At 38.4% G+C, this 23,956-nt stretch overlaps 1 protein-coding gene across 1 annotated transcript in view; it reads right to left on the bottom strand.

Annotated features, from left to right (window-relative positions):
* The window catches only part of LOC120222260 (contactin-associated protein-like 2), a 778,685-nt gene that overhangs the window by 286,185 nt on the left and 468,544 nt on the right, over nt 1-23,956 (bottom strand). Inside the window, exon 12 of the mRNA XM_039220013.1 lies at nt 14,728-14,928. Coding sequence (XP_039075944.1) covers nt 14,728-14,928 — 201 coding nt within the window. The remainder of the gene's footprint in view (nt 1-14,727; nt 14,929-23,956) is intronic.

Genomic DNA, 23,956 nt, shown 5'->3' with positions numbered 1-23,956 from the left:
TATGAGTTCTAGGTCTCCCATGAAATTGTGAAGACTGTAGCCATGGGGAAGATATGGAGCCCTGGGGGAACAGTGTGATCTAAACATTAGAGTCTCCAAACTTTCCTCTTTAGACAAGCAGAGTTGGTCAGAAAACAGGAGAAGGTTCTCCACTAAAAGAAAAAAAAAGATGCAAAATAAAGGGAATAAACTGCAAAAGGCAGACTCTTTTGAACAATCTTGATAAGGGCTGGCATATTTACCACAACGGTTTGTGCATAAATTAAAGGTGTTTACAGGTATTTGTCTGGTCCTGCACAACATGGCATAATTCACACGACCACAGCTTTTCATGGCTCATAAATAGACATGAACATTTTTTATACAAGTGGCATAGTTATAAAGAAATCTAAATCCCAATGTATTAATTAAAGTATCATTTTATATTCAGAGGACCTCCAGGTGGGCTCTCAGGAGAACAAATGAAATCAGAAGATAGGAAATTATTTTTAATATTTGCAAACACTGAGAAAATATTTGTTTTGTTATTTTGTTTTCCACCTCATTTCAGTTTCTTTGTTATTCTTACAAAGCAATCTCTTAGGGGAAAAAGGCATTATGCAAATTTCCCATCAAGTGATGTTTTATATTACATCACCTCATTAGGCACATCCTAGTAGGTTTCAGGAGCTCTTTAAAAGAAAATCCATTCCCTTCTCTCCTTCTCCTTCCCAGGGGTAAATCGGCTGTCAGTCTTAAACAAATTTAATATATCTGGCTATAAATTAATTGTATTACTCTGTAGTCATTCCATTTATATTTCTTCTGCCTTATCTTTCTTTGTATTATCATATGACAGCTTTCCAGTGGAGTTCCATGCAAAACACATGTGACCTGCCTTTAGTATTTTCAACAGTAACACATGGATAGATAATAAGGCTTATTCACCTCCATGGTTTCTCCATTTGGTGGTATTTGTTACCACAAAAACTTCTAGCGGGTAGATGGTCTAACATTAAGACTATTTTGCTGAGCCAGTGCTTCCTCATTTTCACAGTTGGTTCCAAATTGGAAGATCTAATATGATGAAAATGATCAAAATATCTATAGAAGTTACTAAGAAGTAAAGTACTATATCTGCATATTCCATTTGATCCCCATGGGGAGGAAAATCATGTTTCCCATCAATGGATGCCAACATCTCAATCAAAATGATGATGATTTCCCTCTCAGAACTGGAAAAACACTTAAGGATTTAGTTATATGTAGGCCACATCTTCTAAGTCTACCCAACTTTCTTTTTCTTTGTCTTTTCTAGGTTTGGAAAAGGAAATTCAGTTACTTCTGTGCAATAATACAGCACCAGAAACATTTTTTCCCCCACGAAATAGAGGATTGGAAAGAACGTTAAGAAAGCATCTCTGTGTTGTCTTGGGTTGTCAGTATCGGGGTCTCGGGGACTTCACCATGAAGAGTCTTGAAGATAAGACTGTCTTCTGCTAGTTTAACCAAAACATCAATGCAAAGCAAGGACTGGAACACATTCAATACTAGGCCGCCAACACTCCACGGTAATCTGACTGAATATGTGAACAGAGCTAAATAATGAAAGACAGGGTCAGAAGGAATCTAGAAAGGTAACTAATATGGAGGTAAGAGGGTAGCGAATAAAATGAACTAGGCATGACTGTAGCCTAAGAAAAAGGGCTCCATGGCCCAAAGGCAGCCTAGTGCCTTTAACTCCCCAAACCTAATTCATTCCTTGTGTTCGAGGTCCAGGCTCAAGAAGCAAGCATCTGATTCTAATTTGGCTCCCCATATGGCAGCCCCCCAGGGAGCGATTTGGCAGGGTCGAGAACAAAAGCATCCAGTCTTTTCAGCATTCCATTTTTCATTATAAATTGATGCGTTGGCATCCTGGTTTCTATTTGGCTCTCCATGCACCCTGCCTGCATGGAATGCGCTGGCCAGACCATCCTATCCCTTCAGCAGTTACTCTTTTCATTTTAAATTAATAGAGTGGCATTTTGACTGTAGATCTCAATCTCACAGACTGATTATATTTAAGATCAAACTAGAGTGTGCTGATAAATCAAGTTCTATCAAAAGAATCTGACTTTGAATCATAGAAAACTCATTAAAGTGATGTCAGCTTTCTTGAGAGACAGCCTTCGAGACTTCTCCATGTGTTCTAATTTCAGCTACTGGAATTTAATGCAAGCTAAGTTTCTTTTCCTTTCTGAAACTTTTATGCATAGGCAAGCATTTCATCTACACTATCCTAAGAAGTTGCTTTGGATAAAATCTCTACTAAATCCTTTCTCATATAAGAGAAGCCCAGTATCTGTGTTTTTCTACTTTCTCATTAAAAATGAAGTATCTAAGGCCGTTCAATATTATTTTTATTTTCTCAAGGACTTAGTTTTTATAGACCTTTCTCCTACATATATAATCCCAAATATATATCCCCTCCTCGGATCACTCATGCTTTCTAAAAATATCTCTGAACCACGCCTATACATATGTTTTACATTTCACCTGGGTTAGATCATCCCTATCTTGAGGACTCAAAACAGGATAACAGCAATTCTGAGTGGTAGACTATTTTTACCCCAGGTGATTTTTTAATTCATATTTAGTCTATGTTACTTTAGAGACTTACTTCCCATCTTTGACCAAAGCCAACCCCTCTCTATTGAATCTGTATCTGTTCTTGGTAAAAGACTCTGGCTTTAGCAGTTTGGTATCAAGTTATGTTTAGTTTTAATTTTTTCCACCTCTGTCATTTTTAAAACAGTTTAGTAATTACAGTCAACTTTTAGTTATTTCCAGCCCAATTATTTTCCCTACAAATGATGCTATCAACTTCAGTAGCAAACACCTACTCCATATAAGTAGTGTGATTTCTTTGCATTTCAAATAAGCTGTGTGTTGTTATTTTCAAGAAGGGTATCAGAACTAGCCATGGAGGAATTCCATGGAGTTCCGTGGAATTATGTAGTGTGTGTGTGTGTGTGTGTGTGTGTGTGTGTGTGTGTGGTATTTAGAACACATAGAAATACATTAAATTATCACAGAGACATGCACTGGTGCGTATCCCAACAGGTGAAAAATTACACATACATTTATATAAATACACACACACACACACACACACACAGTGAAGGCAGAGGCTTTGCTTAATATGAACAATACCTATTACAAAACTAGAAGGAAGAAGAAGAATATATTGCCTAGGTATAGAAGGAGGGAAAAAGTCATTATCATTGAGTACTCTGAAGCTCCATTATCATGTTTAGACTGTACTTTTAGATACTGGTGACACTCTTGTCTTAAAAGTTATAACATTCCAATGTCAAGTATTTATTTTAAAATCATCCACTATATTAATTCATGTTTTTGCTGCTGTTTATTAGTTTGGATAATATGTGTCTAGCGATTCTAAAATTCAAGTCATTAAAGTCATCTGTGAAAGTCTGTAAGACCTATGTGTAAGGACTGTTCATTTAGGAAGTGCACATTTCTTCTCTGCTTTGGTGAACATTATTTCATCAATACTTCCTATTTTTACATTAAAACCTTATAAGTTATTCTACCAGTTCTCTTCATGCAAACTCATAACTTGTGGTTAACAGAGATCAAACCTTAGTCCATGATTATGTATTAAGCTTCATTTATTAGACCTGACAATCTTGTAGTATTTAGCCTAGTAATTTTGTTACTTTGATCACCTTACCATCTTGATATTTTGAAATTAAGCGAAATACAAATCTTTTGGTTTCTAGAGACCTTTATATGGCTGAGTTCTAAGAAGAAAGGTAACTGATTTTAATTTGGGGGTTAATTAGGGCAATATGATTTTGTAAAACTTATGAGATACTAAATATAATCCACAGTCTAGCTGGACAGAATGCAGACTGGGCTGTTCTAGTTATTTCTCCACATTTCTTCTGGCCTCACTCTCGCACCCCGGGCTCTTTCCCCCCAACCCTACTTCCCCCCACTGTGTCCCCTGCTTCCTCCTCTTACCCAGCATGGATCCACCTCCCTTTGTCCATCCTCCCTCTGAGAGTTATTTTATACTTTTGACAGAAAACAATTCTTTACTCCAAGAGAATAAATATCTGTCTTTGCTGGTTGACTTTTATGTCCATGTCAGTGCCGTAGGGCTACCCTTCAGACACTGGCCACCCACAGGCAGACCTGGCCATCTCTGCCCTTCCTCATTTTAATAGGATCTCTGAGCAATCTCTGAGCAAATGAATACAGTAAGAATGCAAAGTTGGGTTTGACATGTGTGCGAAGCTTAAGTGTATGAGGTTCTTGTGAAAAGAAAAAATAAAGAAAACGTTAACATTTTGTTTTCATATCTTATGTCTGAAAAGAAGTGGATAACCTTTTGCAACATTTTTCTATTTCATCAATATACAATTCACCTGTTCTATTTGAAATACTTTGATATTAAAAACATGAAAGTCAAGTGCTCTATAGAAAGAGAGGCATGTTCTTATTTCTTTCACATCAGATGTTTTTTTCAATATGGTTCCAAACAAATTGTCATCTAAACCATATTTTTTAATATACTTGTCAGGGCCAAATTGGGAATGCTGGGGAAAAAAAAGGTAGAATTTCAAAATGAAGCATTTTCAGCTCTCATAAAAATCCCTTTTGGCCTTCTGCTTAACAATAATGCTTTAGCCTTCTGTTTTAATTCTGCTGAAAGCACATTCTAATTTTGCACTCTAGGAAAAAATAAAAATTTTCCCCCATTAGCTTATTAGGTAGCCCCATTTTCTTTCTCTTTTTCTCTTTCCTTCTTTCTGTTCCCCCGCTTCACCCCACCTTTCTCTCCTCCCTTCCTTGTCTCTTTAACATATTGGTAAAAAATACATACAGGTCTAGGGGCATATAATGCTAGATTTTAACCTTGGTTTGGACTTAGCATCATTTTTACTGTTTTCCTTTGGTGAATCAACCCTTGCAAAGTTATAAGTTTCTTCAGTTATAGAAGGAAAATAATAATATATAATTTAACAAGTTTGGAGATGGATGGATGAGCTAATATGTGTAAATGTCTCTAGTAAGCATTTAATAAACACTCATGTCATTTATCCTTTCATTTATACCATAATCTAATTTAGAGATTAAAAAATTTTTTCACATTGATTCATTTTTGAGAGACAGAGAGAGAGAGATGGAGAGTGAGTGGGGAAGGGGCAGAGAGAGAGAGGGGGAAATACAGAATCTGAAGCAGGCTCCAGGCTCTGAGCTGTCAGCACAGAGTCTGATGGGGGTTTCAATCTCACACCACGAGATCATGATCTGAGCTGAAATTAAACACTTACCCAACTGAGCCACTCAGGCACCCCTAATTTAGAGATTTTAAAATATTAGTTATCTATTTATAATTAAGTATAACTTATATAAATATAGAGGCCATACATTTAGCTTGAATTTCAGATCCAAAACCAAGAGAAAACAAGAAGTTATTTTCTTTAAGAGAATATAAGCTATGGAGTGAAGGACAAAATAGCTATGACATTCCTAGTACACTAACACTCTGCAACAATATTCACTGTCCTATAAAAATTACTCAGTCACTTGGGCACCTGGGTGGCTCATCAGTTGGGCGTCTGACTTCGGCTCAGGTCATGATCTCATGGATTGTGGGTTCGAGCCCCACGTCAGGGTCTTTGCTGACAGTCAGCTCAGAGCCTGGAGCCTGTTTTGGATTCTGTGTCTCCTTCTCTTTCTGACCCTCCCCTGCTCACGCTGTCTCTCTCTCTCTCTCTCTCAGAAACAAATTAAAAAAAAAAAAACATTAAAAAAATTACTCAGTCACGGGGTTTCGTAAATCAGAGGCAAATAGGTTAATAGACTCCACGGTCATTCACTGGTGGGAAAATAGCAAAACCTGGAAAACATAGTCTTTGAAATAAAATTCATGTATTATTTTGTTCATATGCATTTTTTAAAAAATGAGTTTTGTCAACTTTCTCTGAGTTTCTGTAATGTTATTTTTAGTTTGCATGGTGGTGGGGTTTGATTCAACTATAAAACAGAAAAACACTGCCAAGTAATGGGGATGGAGTGAGGGAGATATTCTATAGCTTTCCTAAGGTTATGGACAAGGGGTGCACTTATTTGGATCAATGGAGATGCTTTCCTTTAGGCAGAGCAGAGCTCTGAGTAAACAATGAGTTAATACTGCCAGATTCCTGGTGGACACATGCCATCTTGGTTAAAATACATAATAAAAAAAAGGTTTTTTTTGAAACAACACAGAGAAAAGGAAAAATCTTTGTTTTTGACTTCTCTTCTTGAGTAAAGTTGATCCATTCAGATCGCCATTGCTGTAACCATATAAAATGGTATCCTATTTTGCAACTGGATACCAGGTTCACATGTCCCTCATCATAAACGGAGTGATAGGAGAATGAAAGGTCCCCCAGCACCTCAAACAGGTCGATCTCCCTTGTCTATCTGACAGAGAGAGCTACATGTTGCACAAATGAGGGAATAAATCATTGCTACTCTAGAGATGGATTTCTCAGTTGTTTATTAAAAAAAAAAAATCTCTGCTAACTATGATAATTACTTTAACATGCAAACTTTGCTGGGCTACAGTGCCCAGTTATTCAACCAAATGTTAATTAAGGTGTTGCTAGGCAAGTATTTTGTAGATGTTGGTAAAGTTCATTATTAGTTGACTGTAAGAAAGAGAGATGTTGCCACATAAGCTAGATGGACCTGATTCAATCAGCTAAAAGGATGAAAAGACTTAGTTTTCCTTGAAAAAGAAATTCTACCCATGGGTAGCAGCTTCCTTCTGATTCTTCTGAGTTCCAATCTGCCTTTCTTGAGAGTGTGCCCCAATTTTGGTCTGGCCAAGACAGGTTCCACTATTGCATAAGCCAATTCCTTGCAATAAATCTCTAAACAGACATGTTTTTACTGGTTTTATTTCTCTGGTTGAACCTGGACTATACACTGGCCCATGGAACTCAAAACTCCTATTTCCTCCTGTTCCTAAGCTTCCCCAAATAAGTCCAGATCTTCCCTTCAGTACAAAATGCACAGAGCAATGATTTTAGATATTGTCATGAATTCTAAATTTATTCAATCTTTTATCCAAGATGTAGCAGTAAAATCTCTTCAGTATTTATGTCATATACACAGTGACTTTATTTTCATTATAAAAAAAGTTTCAGTTTGTATTTACAGGGAAATGCTATTTAAAAACTATTCTTTGCCCTCCTTGCATTCTCACAGCATCTAGAAGAGTATTCTGTATTCAACAAATGTTTGTTGAATGTTTCTTAATAAAACTCTAGATATTTCCAAGAGATTTTTTATAGTAAAACATTCTTCTTTTTCAGCATGTTTAGGAGAGCTGTTTTTCTACATAATTTACACAATGTAATCAATTAGGTTTGTCTTCTTTTTAGGATGTCATTGAAATGGATAATTTTAAAGATGATACACAAACAGAAAATGTGATTTATGTATGAGAGGACAGTTCAAATTCTACAGCACGATATAGGATTACTTCAATATGTCCTGTACTCCTGTTTTAGTCATTAAAAAAAAAAAAACTAGCCACACATGGGCACCCACAGAATAGAATGGCAAAAAAAAAAAAGCCTTCATCAAGTTCTAGAAGGTCAATTCTTCAAAGTCACACCTCAAAGCTCAAAAAGTTGGGACCTTGAAATGCAGTACTCTTTTAGCACAGGTCAAGGTATCCTCAATAAATCTGACCTTAAGATTAATTTATTAATCAGAAATATTGGACTTGACCAAAGGTCACTTGGCAAAGAGCATTTCTAATCATAGACGGACCAAGTAAATGGCAAGAAATGGTCTTTCATGGTGATTGAAGTGATAAAGAGACAGGATGGGTACAGATCCAGCTGGGGTTAGCTGTCCTCACATTGGTTGGAAGGCAATGACCTCTCCACGTGTTGGTGCTCTGCTCAGTGAGTCAGTAGACATGGCTTGTAAGAAGGCAGATTTGCATTTGAACCCAGCTTTTTCACTTCTAGTTACAATGACTTTTAGTGAGTTTATTCACCTCTCTGAGCCCTATTTTGCAAAGTGGAGATAATAAAATCTACCACATCACTCTGAGAGCTAAAGGAAATAAAAGGTCAAGAAAGGTATTGGTCAATAGAATTTAATGAAAATCTGTACTCTTTCCTTTATCTCCCCTCTCAGAACAGGTGCTCGTGTGTGTGTGTGTGTGTGTGTGTGTGTGTGTGTGTGTGTGTGTTTTGCCAAGGCAAATTCCATATTCCCTTTTCTTTCCTGGGACCTCTTTTTTTTTTTTTTTTTAAGTTGACCATTATTTTTTTAAAGGTTTATTGTCAAGTTGGTTTCCATATAACACCCAGTGCTCATCCCAACAAGGGCCCTCCTCCATGCCCATCACCCCCCTTCCCCTCCCCCCCATACCCATCAGTCTTCAGTTTGTTCTCAACATTCGAGAGTCTCTCATGGTTTGCCTCCCTCCCTCTCTCCCCCTACTTCCCCTCTTCTTCTCCCTACAGTCCTCTGTTAAGTTCCTCCTAATCCTCCTATACGTGCAAACATATGGTAGCTGTCCTTCTCTGCCTGACTTATTTTGCTCAGCATAACACCCTCTAGTTCCATCCATGTTGCTACGCACGGCCTTTCCATGCTACACTTAGGCTCTTTCCATGTTTTGGCTATGATTGAGAGTGCTGCTATGAACACAGGGGTACATGTGCCCCTAGGCATCAGCACTCCTCTATCCCTTGGGTAAATTCCTAGCAGTGCTATTGCTGGGTCATAGGGGAGTTCTATTGGTTAATTTTTTGAGGAACCCCCACACTGTTTTCTGGAGGGGCTGCACCAGTTTGCATTCCCACCAACAGTGTAGGAGGGTGCCCGTTTCTCCACATCCTCGCCAGCATCTAGAGTCCTCTGATTTGCTAATTTTAGCCACTCTGACCAGCGTGAGGTGGTATCTCAGTGTGGTTTTGATTTGTATTTCCCTGATGAGGAGGGATGCTGAGCATCGTTTCATGTGTCTGTTGGCCATCTTACATTCCTTCTGTCTTACGCCTTTAGCCTCATCTGCTTCACTGCCTCCTTCATGTGTAAACTTAATCATAATTCCCTCATTTTTAAAAATGTAAAAAATTCCCAAAATTCCCAAACACTTGCTTTGGTTCTGTCTTCTGATTAAACAGCAATTCTGTACCTAGCCATCCCTTCTTACCATGAAACTTCTTGAAAACCTTCAATTACTGTTCCCTTTTGTTATTCATTCTTCAGTGGCTCTACCTTCCTGACCCCACCAACATGAAACTCCAGTGGCCTCCCAATAGCCAAAGCCAAGACCTGGCTTCCTCTGTGTGATGTCTCACCAGTGCCCACATCTCAATTTTCTTGTTTTTGTTCACTTACTTTTACTTGTTTGTGTATTGTTAAATACTGCTTTGTCTTAGCTTCCTCATTACTGGGATTTCCTAATTTGACTCTCTTCCTTCCTACTGCTGTAATCATAACTTTGGAGTCTTGTTGGCTAGCTACATCCTCTCCTTTCAGGATTTCAAATTAGTGTTTTCTTTCCTTCAATGTTCTTTCTTGCTCTTCCCATGACCTCGCTGAGTCATCTTATAAAGACATTACAACTACTCATAGTAGTCCACTGTATCTTCACTTCTGGGTACAGGAGAAGACTACTCTTTAAGTTATCTTAATGTTACACCACAGAGAAGCAATCCTGACTCATGTTGATTCTACTACCTACACTTTAAAAAAAGTCTTCCCTCTTAATGCCCAGGGAGTCTCTCAGACATCCAGTCTCATCCATACTCAAGTGGCACTGTGCAGGAGGCTCTTCTTCTGCAAACCTGGCCCTCCCTCCATGCTATTCTCCATGTAACAGCTGGAATCCCCCACTTAAAACCATTCCCTTGGCCATTTGAGTGGAATCCTTAAGGTCATGCAGTGGCTCTCCTTCATATTCCTCTCTATCTCTCTCTCACCATCAATGTCTCTACTCCAGCCATTCTCATTTCTTTCCAAGTACATGTCCCTTGACTTCCATCTTAGAATCACTGCACATTCTGATATCTCTGACCTAGAATTCTCCCTTCCATTTATTTTCTTAGTTAACTCATATGCATCTACATGTCAGCTAACATGTCACAATTCCTGATATGCAAGAAACAATAAATATCCATGGACTATTGATCTCATCCATTATTTCAGCTGAGGCTTTCATCAACTCCTATCCACACTGTTGAAATAGCCTCTAACTATTTTCCATATGACCATTCTGTCCCTTTTAACTACAGTGTCTTCTATGGCTAGTCTAGTTGCTGGGAGGTGCAATATTACTAGATTTAATTCTCTATGTTTACTTTTTAGTTATTTCTACCTTACTTGCTTGCTCCATTAAACCCTTCAGTTTTAGTACAATTATTTAGACAATTAGATAAATGATTAATATTTGGATTAATATACTAAATAGACATAATGAAACTGCTAATCTTTAGTGACAACCAAGCAATGTTTTTATCTATGTTGTTTCAATAGTTAAACATCATGGTTTCTTACAATGCATAGCACCAGGTTGGACAATTAACTTTCTTAACTTCACGAAAGTTGATATTTCTTCTAAAAATAGGTTATAAGTTATAATATCAGAGTCATGTTTTCTTGTCCTGTGGATGCCACTAAATCACAGTTTAGTATAATCAAAGTATATTGAATTTTACACAGCTTACTTTATAGGCAAAAGTTGTGAACATAAGTCCTTTTAAATAGATACAAAATTTAATAGTAAACTATGCAAAAGCATGGGTAATTTATATTGCTCCTTTCAACAAAAGAAGCAATAAAACTATGACTTCTGAGAATAAAATAAGACTACATTGAGAAATTAAAAGAAATGAAACACTGGAAACCAAAGAAAACAACACTAAATATAGTCAGAGAAATAGGAATCATATCAACTTTATACCTCTACAATTAAATAATCTTTATAGATGTAAGGAATAGATACCTCACCAAAAAATTTCTTAATTAGGAAGTATAATGTTTTGTAAAATAAATGTAGGACTACAGTGCATCTAAAATAGGAAAATAAGAATTTTAAAAGCAGGATAATAGGTCTTTGTCCAAATATAGGGAGATATTTTATCTAAAAGTATTAGGATTGTTGACTAAGGCATTTCTCAAGTGGGATGCAACGAAACTCTCTCTTGGTATGTAGCTTACCAAATCCAGCTTCTTAAGGTATTTATTTCAGAAGTAGATTTCATTGTTTAATAATTTCTGCCTTTCAGAAGTTCAGATATTACTACATTTGCAGTTCTGGGTATATAAATATAAAACATGTTAATACCCTTTTGGTTTTTGATACCATTAATGGTTTCGTTTAGGTAGAATTTGTTTATTCCCAAATTGGTATGCCTCACTCCAAACAGGCTCCTCTATGGGATAAAGTAACATTGTCTTGTTTCTATGTCTTTTATAAAGCTGACTGAGGACAAATGAATAGTTACATGGCAATAATAGATATGACCATAAAAATGGCAAAATCGTTACTGTAAAATTGATTCCATTTTTAAATTTTGTCATAATAAAGAGAAGAGATAACATTGCAAGAAATATATTACAACCCTTGTAAAGTTGCAAGAAACCAATAATGAGTTATTCTACATTTGTTAGCTAATGGTATGGTACAACTGAACATTTATCAAAATAAAAATGAGATCCATATGCATACAAAATCAACTCTTTATCATAAGTATCATTAGAAACTATAGAGCCCCAAATGAACTCTTGAGGGTAAGGCTCTTAAAGAATAACATTTTAAGTACAGAGCTATTACAAACTCATTTGATATTCATTTTAATTGCCATGACTATAATGAATATACTTTATATTCAAACAGATGTCACAAGTACTACTACAGAAGTTCCAATATAATTCAGTCTTAGTTAAGAACGAGTAAATGGATATTTAAAATTGAATGTTACCAGGAAGGAGAAAAAAAACCCAATTACAGCAAACATTAGCTCCTTAAAACAGCAAATTAAAGATTTTTATTAAATTGTATTCTTTCTTATTTGGACATATATAGAATACGATTCTATGGAACCACTTGCTACCCCAACTACTCTCTTTCCTTCCTTCAAGTGTTCTATAGATTAGCTAGCCTGGAAAGCAGAAACTGGGAGTATGAAGAATGACTCAGAAGGGTGGGCTGAAATGGGGTGCCTGGGTGGCTCAGTCGGTTAAGCATCTGACTTTGGCTCAGGTCATGATCCCATGGTTCATGAGTTCAAGCCCTGTGTTGGGCTCTGTGGTGACAGCTAGCTCAGAGCCTGGAGCCCGTCTTTGAGTTCAGTGTCTCCCTCTTTCTGTCCCTCCCTGCTCACACTGTCTCCCCCTCTCTCTCAAAAGTAAATATAACATAAAAAACGAAAAAGAAAAAGAACGGTGGGGTGAAATTCACTGTATAACATTTAGAGACTGGTCTACGAAAAGGATTAAAAAATACTACAGCACCAGTTTAGTTTAGCTGTAGGAGCATGAAATTATATATGCCTTTTTCTTTTAGTTGACCAGACAAGTTCGAATATTTCCTTTAATCTTCTCCAACATGAAGTACTGAAACCTTTAAGTCTAACATGAGAGACCTTCATGCTTTAAATTAAAGACAGTAGTTCTTAGTGTATGGTTCACAGAACTACCCTTGGATGTTTTTTGAAAGCAAACATTAGTGGGTCCCAACCAAGTTCTATTGAATGAGAGTTCCAGGAATACGGCCAATTAATCAGCATTTTGACTAACCCGAGAATTCTGAGGCACACGTGTGTTTAAACCAACTGCCCAAAGGTAGGATGAGTTAATAGTTAAAATTATATACTCACATATTTTCATGTGGTTAAAAATTATATATGTATATATTTTATATAAATTATGTATATACATTATAAGTACACATATAGACACATATCTTCAAAGGCAAGCAGCATATGATATATGATGAACTTATTTTCAGAGCATAATCTATTAAGTACAATAATCATCTACAAATGTCTGGAAACATAATGTCTGGAATCACAAGAAAATAGTCTGCTATTGTGCAGATTCACAATTAACTCTTGATTTTGATTTGGGGTGTTGCGCTTATTGGAAATGTAACTGAAGTACTGCTTAAAAACTGACTAGAAACTAGTCTTTTGCTTAATCTCCTTCAGTGTCTTCAAATTGTTCTTTTGCCTCTGAGCACTGCCTCGAAACCTCAGCCACAATCATCTCTTCTTTCTTCAAACAGCAGAAGCACTAATTGTCTGAACCGATTGTGTCCACAATGTACTTTTTAAAAAGATTTTACTTTTAAAGTTAATTTTTATTTATTTATTTTGAGAGAGAGAGAGGGAGGGAGAGGGGCAGAAAAGAGAAAGAGACTCCCAAGCAGGCTCCCAAGCCCCAATGTGGGGCTCGAACTCACAAACTGTGAGATCATGACTTGAGCCAAAATAAAGAGTCAGATGCTTAACCGACTGAGCCACCCAGGTGCTCCTAGATTTTACTTTTGGATTCTGCAGGTTACACTTGTCTATGATTTCAGCACAAGGCTTTGCACATAAAATACATGCAAATCTTTAAAATACTGTATAATGTTTTAGTATTATTCTTCTTTGTAAGCTATTCCACACAATATTGCCTCTAATCCAACACTGATTTGGGGCACCAAAGAGCCCATGGGTCTGTGATGTGGCATGATACCACTTCTAATGCTTACTATTAAAAATAATCAATACACTATTTGCTGTTTATGAAGTCCTTAAGTGGATCGAACCCTACAGTGAACATTTAGTACATGACCTTATTAAATTCTCACTCACCTGCAATAGGCATTACGATTCCTATGTGAATGAAAAAGACACTAGAATCTGAGGCTTAAGAGTTCGATTAACTCCACCAAAGTCACATACGTGAAGAGTGCCAAGGCTGAAAAGTGTGAACATTTGTTTCTCTGACTCAGAGCACGTGCTTTATTTCTGCTGTTATACTATAGACGGAGGGATTTAGTTTTCTGTCAACATCTTGTATTTGCTGCCAAGAACCCCAAAGCACATGGGTCTCTATTTCTAGTGCATCCTTTGGAAACTATTTTTTATGCCCTTAACATGCGCGCGCGCGCGCGCACTCACACACACACACACACACACACACACATTCTGAAGCATCACTAAAAGTAAACCATCACACACCTAAAAATCAGGTCGAACTTCTTGAGGCAAACGGATACTGTTAAATGACTGCAAACAACAAAGGGCTCTAATTCTCTCTGCTACACGCTATTTACCTGCGCAGCCTTCAGAATGCTTTCGGCTTTTCGTTAAAGGCAACTGAACTCCCAGGGCATTACTTGAAAGTTCACACGAGGCTCTTGATACGCTTTTGCCCAAAGGGACGACCGATAATTAAGCACTAGAAACACTCACACACGTATATATGCAGATCAAATGGGAAACCCCTGCACGTTGAAAACAAGGGCATTTTTCCCCCTTAAAATCGTACTTTCTTAGCTTCATTCCCCAGAAACCAAACCATGAGATAGTTTACTTTGTTCGCAGCTGCCTGAACTTTGGAGACTGGATGGTAAGAGAATAAGTCACACTTGTTGGATTGTTTCAGCGATTCTAAGCACCAGCTGAGAGAGTAATTAAAAGTAACACTCCATTCCCGGCCTACCTGGGGTGTTCAACAACCTGGACATCTTGCAGAAATAGGAGACGTACTGCTCGCAATGCTCGGCGCTGCTGGTGACGGCGCTGATCTGGTCCATGGAGGCGCTGTAAACGAGCTGTGTCACGGAGTATTTTTCTGGGCTGTAGCCCACCACCGTGGTCTGCATCTGCAAATCGTGAGACACTATGGTCCACACTTTGTCCTCTGTGGGGAGAAAAAGACCACGACAATGAGTCGTTAGTATGCAAATACTTCTTCAAATGGCAGAAGGTAATTGAGCTCCACTTTCCCTGAATCGATATAGAACAGAGTTGAGGACAGCGGTCCTTAAAATTCTATCCTAGAAGTGCCGCTTCTATATACAGACGGGAAAAAATCTTTTTTTTTAATGTTTATTCATTTTTGAGAGAGGGAGAGAGAGCACGAGCATGAGCAGAGGAGAGGCAGAGAGAGAGGGGGACAGAGGAACCGAGGTGGGCTCTGCACTGACAGCAGTGAGCCGGATGCGGGGCTCGAACTCACAAACTGTGAGATCATGACTTGAGCTGAAATCGGCCGCTCAACTGAGCCACCAGGTGCCCAGAAATATTTCTTATTAAAAACAAATGCAAGGTGCCTCCTGAACACACAAAACCGACAGCTTGTGTCTCTGGTGGATGCTAACATCCACAGCAGTGATTGTGTAGTCCATTTTGTTCCCAATCCTTCCTGACTCTAACCCGTCATGCCTCTGATACAACTGTATCTGCTCTTTCTGAAATGAACTGTGCTCTCTCAAGCCTCGCAATCTTTGTAGATGCCGTTTGCTCTAATCAGAATATGCACCCTCATCTTGTCCACAAATGTTCTTTTCACCCTGATCTTTCAGGTAAAATTGGATCCTGCGTCTGGTTATTGAAATGATCTACACCTGGGCAACAATACAAATCAGTAATTCCCTTTATGTTTTGGACCCTGAAATTTTCAATGTGTGAAAAGGAGAAGCAAACAGAAGATTGATGAGGTTAAAATATAACCCTGTATACCCCTGAATTTGAATTAGAAGCATCACTATGAACCCACAATTTTTCTTTTTTAAAAATGGAGACCTATGTCTTAGCTTTGACCACTGGAAAAGGCCCCAAACAAGGACAACCTGTGGCACCAGATTGTCATCATTCAATAGGGTTTTTCATTAAGAGAAAACTGGGCTGCCGGTGAAGTGACTGATTCTAGGGCTGGAAATGTACAAAATAAGCCTGGAACGTAATGTCACATAGAAACAAACAAGCTCTGGAAATGGAGGGCAGCTCAAAGCCCCCCCGGAACAGAGAAGGAGGATTTTAACATCACTAAGAATCTCCTGCAATGGCATAAAATACATCAGGTGTCTTTAATTCCGGGAGCTCATCACAATCAAATGTTCAAATGTGGAATATGCCAGGTAACTATTTTGTTTTTTTAATTTTTTAATGTTTTACTTATTTCTGAGAGAGAGAGAGAAAGCATGAGCAGGGGAGGGGCATAGAGAGAGAGGGAGACACAGAATCTGAAACAGGCTCCAGGCTCTGAGCTGTCAGTGCAGAGTCTGACGCGGGGCTCAAAACCATGAACCGTGAGATCATGACCTGAGCTGAAGTCGGACGCTTAGCCGACTGAGCCACCAGGCGCCCCAACTAACTCATTATTTTGAATCTCAGGAAATAAGGACAAAGATTCAAGCATCTAGTCTACCAAGGGGACAGAGACAGAGATTAAGAGACTTTCTGACCTTGTCCTTCATGCAGTTTTCCTTATTTCAGTAAATGGCAACTCTATTCTTCCAGCTGCTCGGGACAGAAGCCTCGGAGTCCCCATCACATCCTCTCTTCTACACGCATCAGCCAACCTCTCAGCGGACCCTGTCGGCTCTACCTTCTATATTTGGGATCTGGGCGCACCTGACCTCCATCTCCCCACCGCGGTTCTGGTTAACACCCCCACCTCCTCCCTCTGACATCACATAATCCCTTCCAGCCGCCCCCTGCTTCCACCCCTGCACTCTCACACCTCCACACAGCAGCCAAGCTGAGCCTATACAAATGTACGCCAAACTCAGATACTCTGCTCAAAGGCCTCATGTGGCACCAGGTTGGCTCAGAGTAGACTAATTGTTGAAACAGCCAAAAGCCCTCCGCAATCTGGCTCTGCCTTGCCCATTCCCTCCTGCCTTCCTAGTCTTCCCCTTGTTCACCTGGCTCCAGTCACACCGAGCTCCCTGCACCCCTCAAAACTGCCAGGCAGCCCCTCCTTGGAGCCTGTGTTCTTGTTCTTTCCTTAGACAGCAGAAGGGGCCACCCCTCCTCCTCCTGTTGTCTGCCCCAAAGCCAACCTCGCCTTTGCTGCGCCCCTCCTCCACCACAGCTGCTTCCCATCTCCTTGTCCGGCTTTGTTTTCTCCATAGTATTTATCCCTCGCCAACTTATTGCACATTTTCATTATGTCTGTCCGCCCACATTAGAAGGGGAGTAAAAAGGGGTTGTTTTCAATGCTCTATGCACAGTGCCTAGAATAGTCATCAGCACAACAGATCTGGTCAATACATTCATTTGAATAAAATGAATTAAGAAAACATAAATAGAGTACAAATAACTTGATCTAGGAATTTCTTAAATCGCTGTGCTTCAAGTTCTGGTTCTGACCTTCCTCAGAGACCCTGGACAAGCCACTTCGTTCTAAACTATAATTTCCCTTCATCTGTTACAAGGTGCCTCTGTATTAGAATCCTTTCCACCTTGCTCTGCTAAAACAAGTTCGAGTACGGTGCCCGTGTAGTAACACGTTTTCCATGGGAAAGGATAATGGTTTTCCACGTTCACCTTTGGCCTGAACAGAACTGTCTTCCTTCACCTGCTCTGATACAGCAACAAAATACATGTGTTTTAGTAATTCCATGACTTCCATTCTTTAACTCATAATGAAACAGCATTCTACTCTGACCCTTTTTCAAAGTATCATAAGCCCCTTGTTAATTGACACAAAAAGATGTTCATAAAGGCAAACATTAATTAAGCAAGTAAAATAAAATGGTCACCCATTATGGTCTCTGTCAATAACTTTAAAAACATTAACAGATAATGTTAATATTGATGAGTCACTAACATTTTGGTCCTAGTGACTGCTTGGCCCTAAACCCGATACCCATTTGTGCACACACATTTCTGTACCAATCCTCCGGCCAACACCTTCTCTATATTTGCTTTATAGCCCATTCATTCATTCGACAAACAGTACTGAGTATCCATTACACAACAGATATGGATCTAGGCACTAGTAAAACCAAAGAGAAAAAAAATTCTAAATTTTTGCAGTTTATGTTGTTGTAGTCTAGTGGGAAAAAACAGATAATAAAAGATGAAAATTTTATATATAGTTGGCAATTGATAATGGTGAGAAAAACTACAGCAGAGAATGGAATAGGTTGTGTGTAGATGGCAGTTTTTAAAATGTTAAGCATAACTGATGTACAATATCCTATTAGTTTCAGGTATACATCATAGTGATTCGATATTTTTATACATTGTGAAATGATCCCCATGGCAAGTCTAGTTACCATCTGTCACCATACTGAGTAATTACAATATTATCGACTATATTCCCTATGCTATACATTACATCCCCATGATTTACTTATTTTATAACTGGAAGTTTGTAGCTCTTAATTCTCTCCATTTACTTTGCCCATCCCCCGACCCCAACCCATATAGTAACCAAGTTTGTTTCCTAAATCTGTGAATCTGTTTCTGTTTTGTCTGTTTCTTTTGTTTTTTAGATTCCACACATATGTGGCTTTACATATAAGTTAAATCATATGCTATTTTTCTTTGTCTGATTGCATTTTTAAAGACCAAGGACACCATAAGAACCTTCACTACATGACGTCTGAATAAATAAGATCATTGTCCAACAAGCCATGTGAATGTCTGGGTAAAAGTATTCCAGGTGGAGGTAGTGCAAATGAAAACGTTCTAGCTCTGGAATATTCCTGGTGTTGTTTGAGTATACAAGGAGGCCAGTGAGTAAGAAAGGAAAGAATAGCAGGAGTTAAAGTTTGAGGCGTTATGGCGATGGGGTGGGGGTGAAATGGAAAGCTCCTGGTGCAGGAAGTTTGGGACAAGATAATGTGGCATGCTTAAGCTTGTTTACTGACATGCTATTTATTTCAATAAAATTATACTTCAGAAGGCTTGAGAAACGTGTGTATAGACAGATAGATAAAGATTTAAAACTTTTTACATTGTCATGGCATTATAAAAGGAAATCTGTAAACTCTATTTTAATGGCATGAAGCAATTACTGTTGATGTATCTTGCAAATTATTTTTTAATGCTTGCCTATTACACATTGCAATGGCTCCTTTGGAGCCATTAAATCGTAAGTGAAAAATGGATATTAACAATTTTGCAGATATCCACCATCTAGAAGAAAGTTATACTGCATAGACTTTCCTTTGCTAGTATCATAAGTGAAAAACTAAGAATCTTATTCCCATATTTGTAATGTGTTTATATACATCTGTATATAATCTGTATTATCAGGTATGAGTGTAATGTAAATAGAAACCACTATGTATGGCAAATTCTAAATTTCTGCCACTGTTTCACTTTTATGAAGAAGCAACTGATAAACTAGTGTGTTTCAAATACTCTCTTTGAATTAGTGTGTTATGAAAGTGCCTTCTGTGATTGCTGAGAGCTTTGTATCTGTCTCATCATGCAATCACATTTTAAAAACTGTCACACTGTACGATATTTTCAAAACAGATAATTGAATGATAGTTTTCAAATACTGGGAGACATTTGGAGCATTTTGTGGAAGCACATCCCTCTCTCTGACAGTAAACAGGGTCTTCAAGATTACCCAGCTTAGTTAAATTGACATGAGTACATTAGAAAAGTCCCTTTGCTACCTACACCAGTGACACCACATCCTTATCCTAGCTGTAATTCTCAAGTAATTCACTTCATGAGGACTCAAGTCTTTGTATGACTGCAGTTCTGACCAGGAACTGATAAAGCCAGGAAATGACCATGGAAAAAAAAGCAAAGAACATCTTCCAGGAAATAACCAATTTCTTTATCGTGTACATGGCTGTTTTTGACTATTTCCTATGCTATCCATATATAATCTGAAGGTCACGTTATAGAGCATATTTTAATAAAAGCCCAACTGGAGCTGAATCCAGTATAAAACAAAAATTTGTGTGTCCTACACATTTGCATATACATCTAAATGTTTTTGATTTTCAAACAATATCACTATACTGGTTGAGGGCTCATTTGCTAATCTGAGAGCTTTTTTTTCACCTTTATTCATATGAACTCTGAAATAACCTTTAAAAAAAAGAATATTGTAAACTACCTAAATTTAAAATGGTACATAAAACTTAGTTGAGGGGCATAACCAACACCCGCTTGCAGTCCATACAAGCCTTAATGACTTTGGGTTTCCCACTCTTACAGTAACACAGTGGGAACTGAACTATTGTATATGCATCACCCAAGATTTTCATATTGCATCTAAACTTTGGCCTGCTGGATAAAACTAGCGGGCTCAGTTTCGTATAACCCTAAATTTCTCCTCTAATAAGCTGCATTCCAATAACTTTATCTGTGGCTTTCTTTGGGCATAGAAGTCTTAAATGGCTCTTACCCTGATTCCATCAATCAATGGTTGGGCCTTAATTTGAACAAGGATCTCCAATTAAATGCTATATGACTAGAAAAGAATTGGTTTTGCAAAACATAATTTGTAGCCTTGAGGCATCTGGGTGGCTCAGTCAGTTAAGCATCTGACCTCAGTTCAGGTCATGATCTCACAGCTCGTGAGTTCAAGCCCCACGTCAAGCTCTGTGCTGACAGCTCAGAGCCTGGAGCTTGCTTCAGATTCTGTGTCTCCCACTCTTTGCCTTCCCTCCTTTGCTCATGCTCTGTCTCTCTCTCTCAAAAATAAATAAACATAAAAAAATTGCAGCCATATAAGAACACATATCTAAGGGGGACCTGGGTGGTTCAGTTGCTTAAGCATCCGACTTCGGCTTAGGTCATGATCTCATGGTTCGTGAGTTCGAGCCCTGTGTCAGGCTCTGTGCTGACAGCTAGCTCAGAGCCTGGAGCCTGTTTCAGATTCTGTATCTCCCTTTCTCTCTGACCCTCCCATGCTCACGCTCTCTCTCTCAGAAATAAATAAGAGACTGAAAAAAAAAAAAAAAAAAAGAGTACATATCCAAGGCAGGAAGCCTAACATTTGAAGGAAGCCATGTTCTCATGTGAAAAATTTTGAATCTCAAATAACATCAATAAAAACATCTTTGAGAATATCCATTGTGACTATCTTCTAGTAGAGATTAAGAAGCCAAGTCTCAGGAGTGATAAGTGACTTGCCCAAATGACAATGAAGACTTGATGGCAAAATGATGGAGAGCACTCTTCTCACTCTTCATACCTTTGACCCAGTGATGACATGGCTGGTGACACATCAAAAATTTTATTGTCTTCCCCATAGCAACCCACAAATTTTCAGAGGGCAAGGAAAACATATAGGCATTTTAAATGACAACAATATCGGGGCAGCTGGGTGGCTCAGTTGGTTCAGCGGCTGACTTCAGCTCAGGTCATGATCTCGCAGTCATGGGTTCGAGCCCCGCGTCGGGCTCTATGCTGACAGCTCAGAGCCTCGAGCCTATTTCAGATTCTGTGTCTCCCTCTCTCTCTGACCCTCCCCCACTCATACTTTGTCTCTCTCTGTCTAAAAAATAAAAAAATAAATAAACGTTAAAAAAAGTAAAAAAAATAAACGACAACAATATCTAACCTATCACACTTAGAAAAATGTCATAAAACAATAATTTTCACAGCTATTTATTGAGCTCCTGACTGGTTTCATTACTGTTAGGTTCTGGGGATACAAGAAGGACAAAGACTTGAATTCCTGCCTTCAACAAGCTTGTAGTTCATTGATGGAGAGAGAACAGTAAGCTTGGATTTACAAATCACAAACAAGTGCTAAAACATAGATATGCATAGGGCACTGTGAGTTCCTACAGAAATTCCACATGACCCAGATTTAGAAAGCTGTGAAATGACCAAGTAGACATGGCATTGTCAGTAAATCAGAAAGGTTAAATTGTGATTAGCCATATGAAGGATAAGGTAAGTCCAATTTCATTCTTCTTCTAGTTCAGAACAAATACTTTGGGGACAAAAAGGATTTAATAGGTGGACTCTAGATCAATTGGAAATTAAAGGGTCTGGAATGGTGAAATATAAGACTCCAGAGCCCTAACAATTGTGCATGGGTTGGAAGATCTAATGTATAGTCACAGGTAGGTGTTGAAAACCTGTGGAGATAAAAAGATCAACTCATATTTTAAAAGTATTTCTTCAAGGCCATATATGACATACCTACAGCTAACATCATCTTCAACAATGAAAAGCTGAAAGCTTTTCCTCTAAGATCATGGACAAGCCAAGGGGAATAAGATTAGGGATATATACAGGCTTAATTTATATTTGATGTTATACTTCTTAATAGGTGTTGGATATAAGCTAGAAATATTTCACATTGAAACAAATGATTAAGGTGTACCTTAATTCAGATAAACTTTAGACAAGGAGCCAGATTTACAGAAGTAATAATCTAGGAAATATTAGTGATTTTACATGAGCTGTGTGCGCTCTACTGAATAAGGCACAAAATAATTTCTTAAATAGTGAGCCACTTGTAGTTGTTTAAAGTATTAATTTTTACAGAATAGTTTGTAAATCTTTCAGACAAAAAGACTCAGCATAATGTTAGGTTGTAATACAGGGTTTCTCCCCTTTTTTCTTTTTTAGTCATTTTAAGAGGATCTGATTGAAAGTGCCATCAGCCTTTCCAGAGTATAAGTTTGAAGACCATCCATTTCCCAGATCATTATTTGTCTTGGAAGATTTTCCCAGTAAGTATAATCCTGCCGACATAATTTAGATTATTATAAATTTGGTGTCACATTTTGCTCCGCCAGTACATACTGTGCAAGCATTCGAAGCAACCCTGCAGCTTAGCCTCTAATGACATAGATGCCATTTCATCATGGTGGGCTGTGCTGATTTCAGCCATTCACAATGCTAGCTCTGTACGCAGCTGAGGCAGCATCAGCAGCTTTAATCACGTGTAGAGAAATCAGGTATGTAAAGCAGATGGAGCCTTGGTAGGAAGCATTGAGAAAATGAGCTAAAAGTACAGATGATGTTCTGCAGGTGGCGGAAAGTGTTGATTATTTTCATGCTTACAATTCCAGCCTAAAGATGGATGAAAAATCCAGTGCCGTGACCATGTATACATAACGGTGGATCATTCTCACCCACCTGAAGGACAAATTGGAGCTTCTTTGTGTCTTTTTACTAAGAAGGCATTAGCTATTTTCTGGGAAGAAGGATGTTTGTGAATGTTTTTGTCCACTGTAGGGATGTTAAAATTCTTTTCCAATATGGGCGGAGTTACTGACTGCATTTATGTCAATACTTAGACAAGCTAATCTTACCTTCCCCTTTCTCTCATACTTGGTAAAGATGTGGTGCATGTATTTGACCGTTAGAGTTCATCTCTGTGGCAACAAGGAGTTTTCTGCCCCATGTGGCAAGAGCAAGCTACTCTTTGGTTCTTGTCACTTATAACAGAAATTAGATTTTGATCTCAATTCCAACTTGGGACTAAGTAAATGTCATTTGGGACCAGTGACTGACCATTCCCGTGGACCTTTAAAAATAACACCATTTGTTATTTAAAAAAAAAAAAAAAATCTTGAAACACAATGCACACTCTAGGTTACAAAAAAATCAGTTCAAATAATACTCTTCCATTATGGTCTTTCCAGTCTGGTCAGCCTGTTGCTGGGCTCTGACAGGGGCCCCTGTCTTGGGACCTGGCTGTCTCCTGTGACTACAACACATCTCTCCCTGGTCTCAGGACTAACTCTTTCACTTCTGATTAGTGTTGACTCAAATGGCATATGTCACTGAGGCGCGCCCTGCCTACCTCCTTTAAACTTACAACCATACCTTACCTCCTCCAATTGTTGTCCGAGAGCACATGTGGCCTTCTAACACAGTATATAATTTACTTATTTGTGTTGCTTATTTTGTGTTGTCTGCCTCCCCCCCTACCCCCACCTTCCTCAAAGCCTATGAACTCCACTATGCTGGAGAATTTTTTTATACCTTTTTTACTGCCG

Source organism: Hyaena hyaena, unplaced genomic scaffold (genome assembly GCF_003009895.1).
Source record: "Hyaena hyaena isolate Hyena2069 unplaced genomic scaffold, ASM300989v1 scaffold_855, whole genome shotgun sequence".
Taxonomy (NCBI): Eukaryota; Metazoa; Chordata; class Mammalia; order Carnivora; family Hyaenidae; genus Hyaena; species Hyaena hyaena.
Note: the sequence above shows the minus strand (reverse complement) of the source record. Positions and strands in the feature narration are given on the sequence as shown.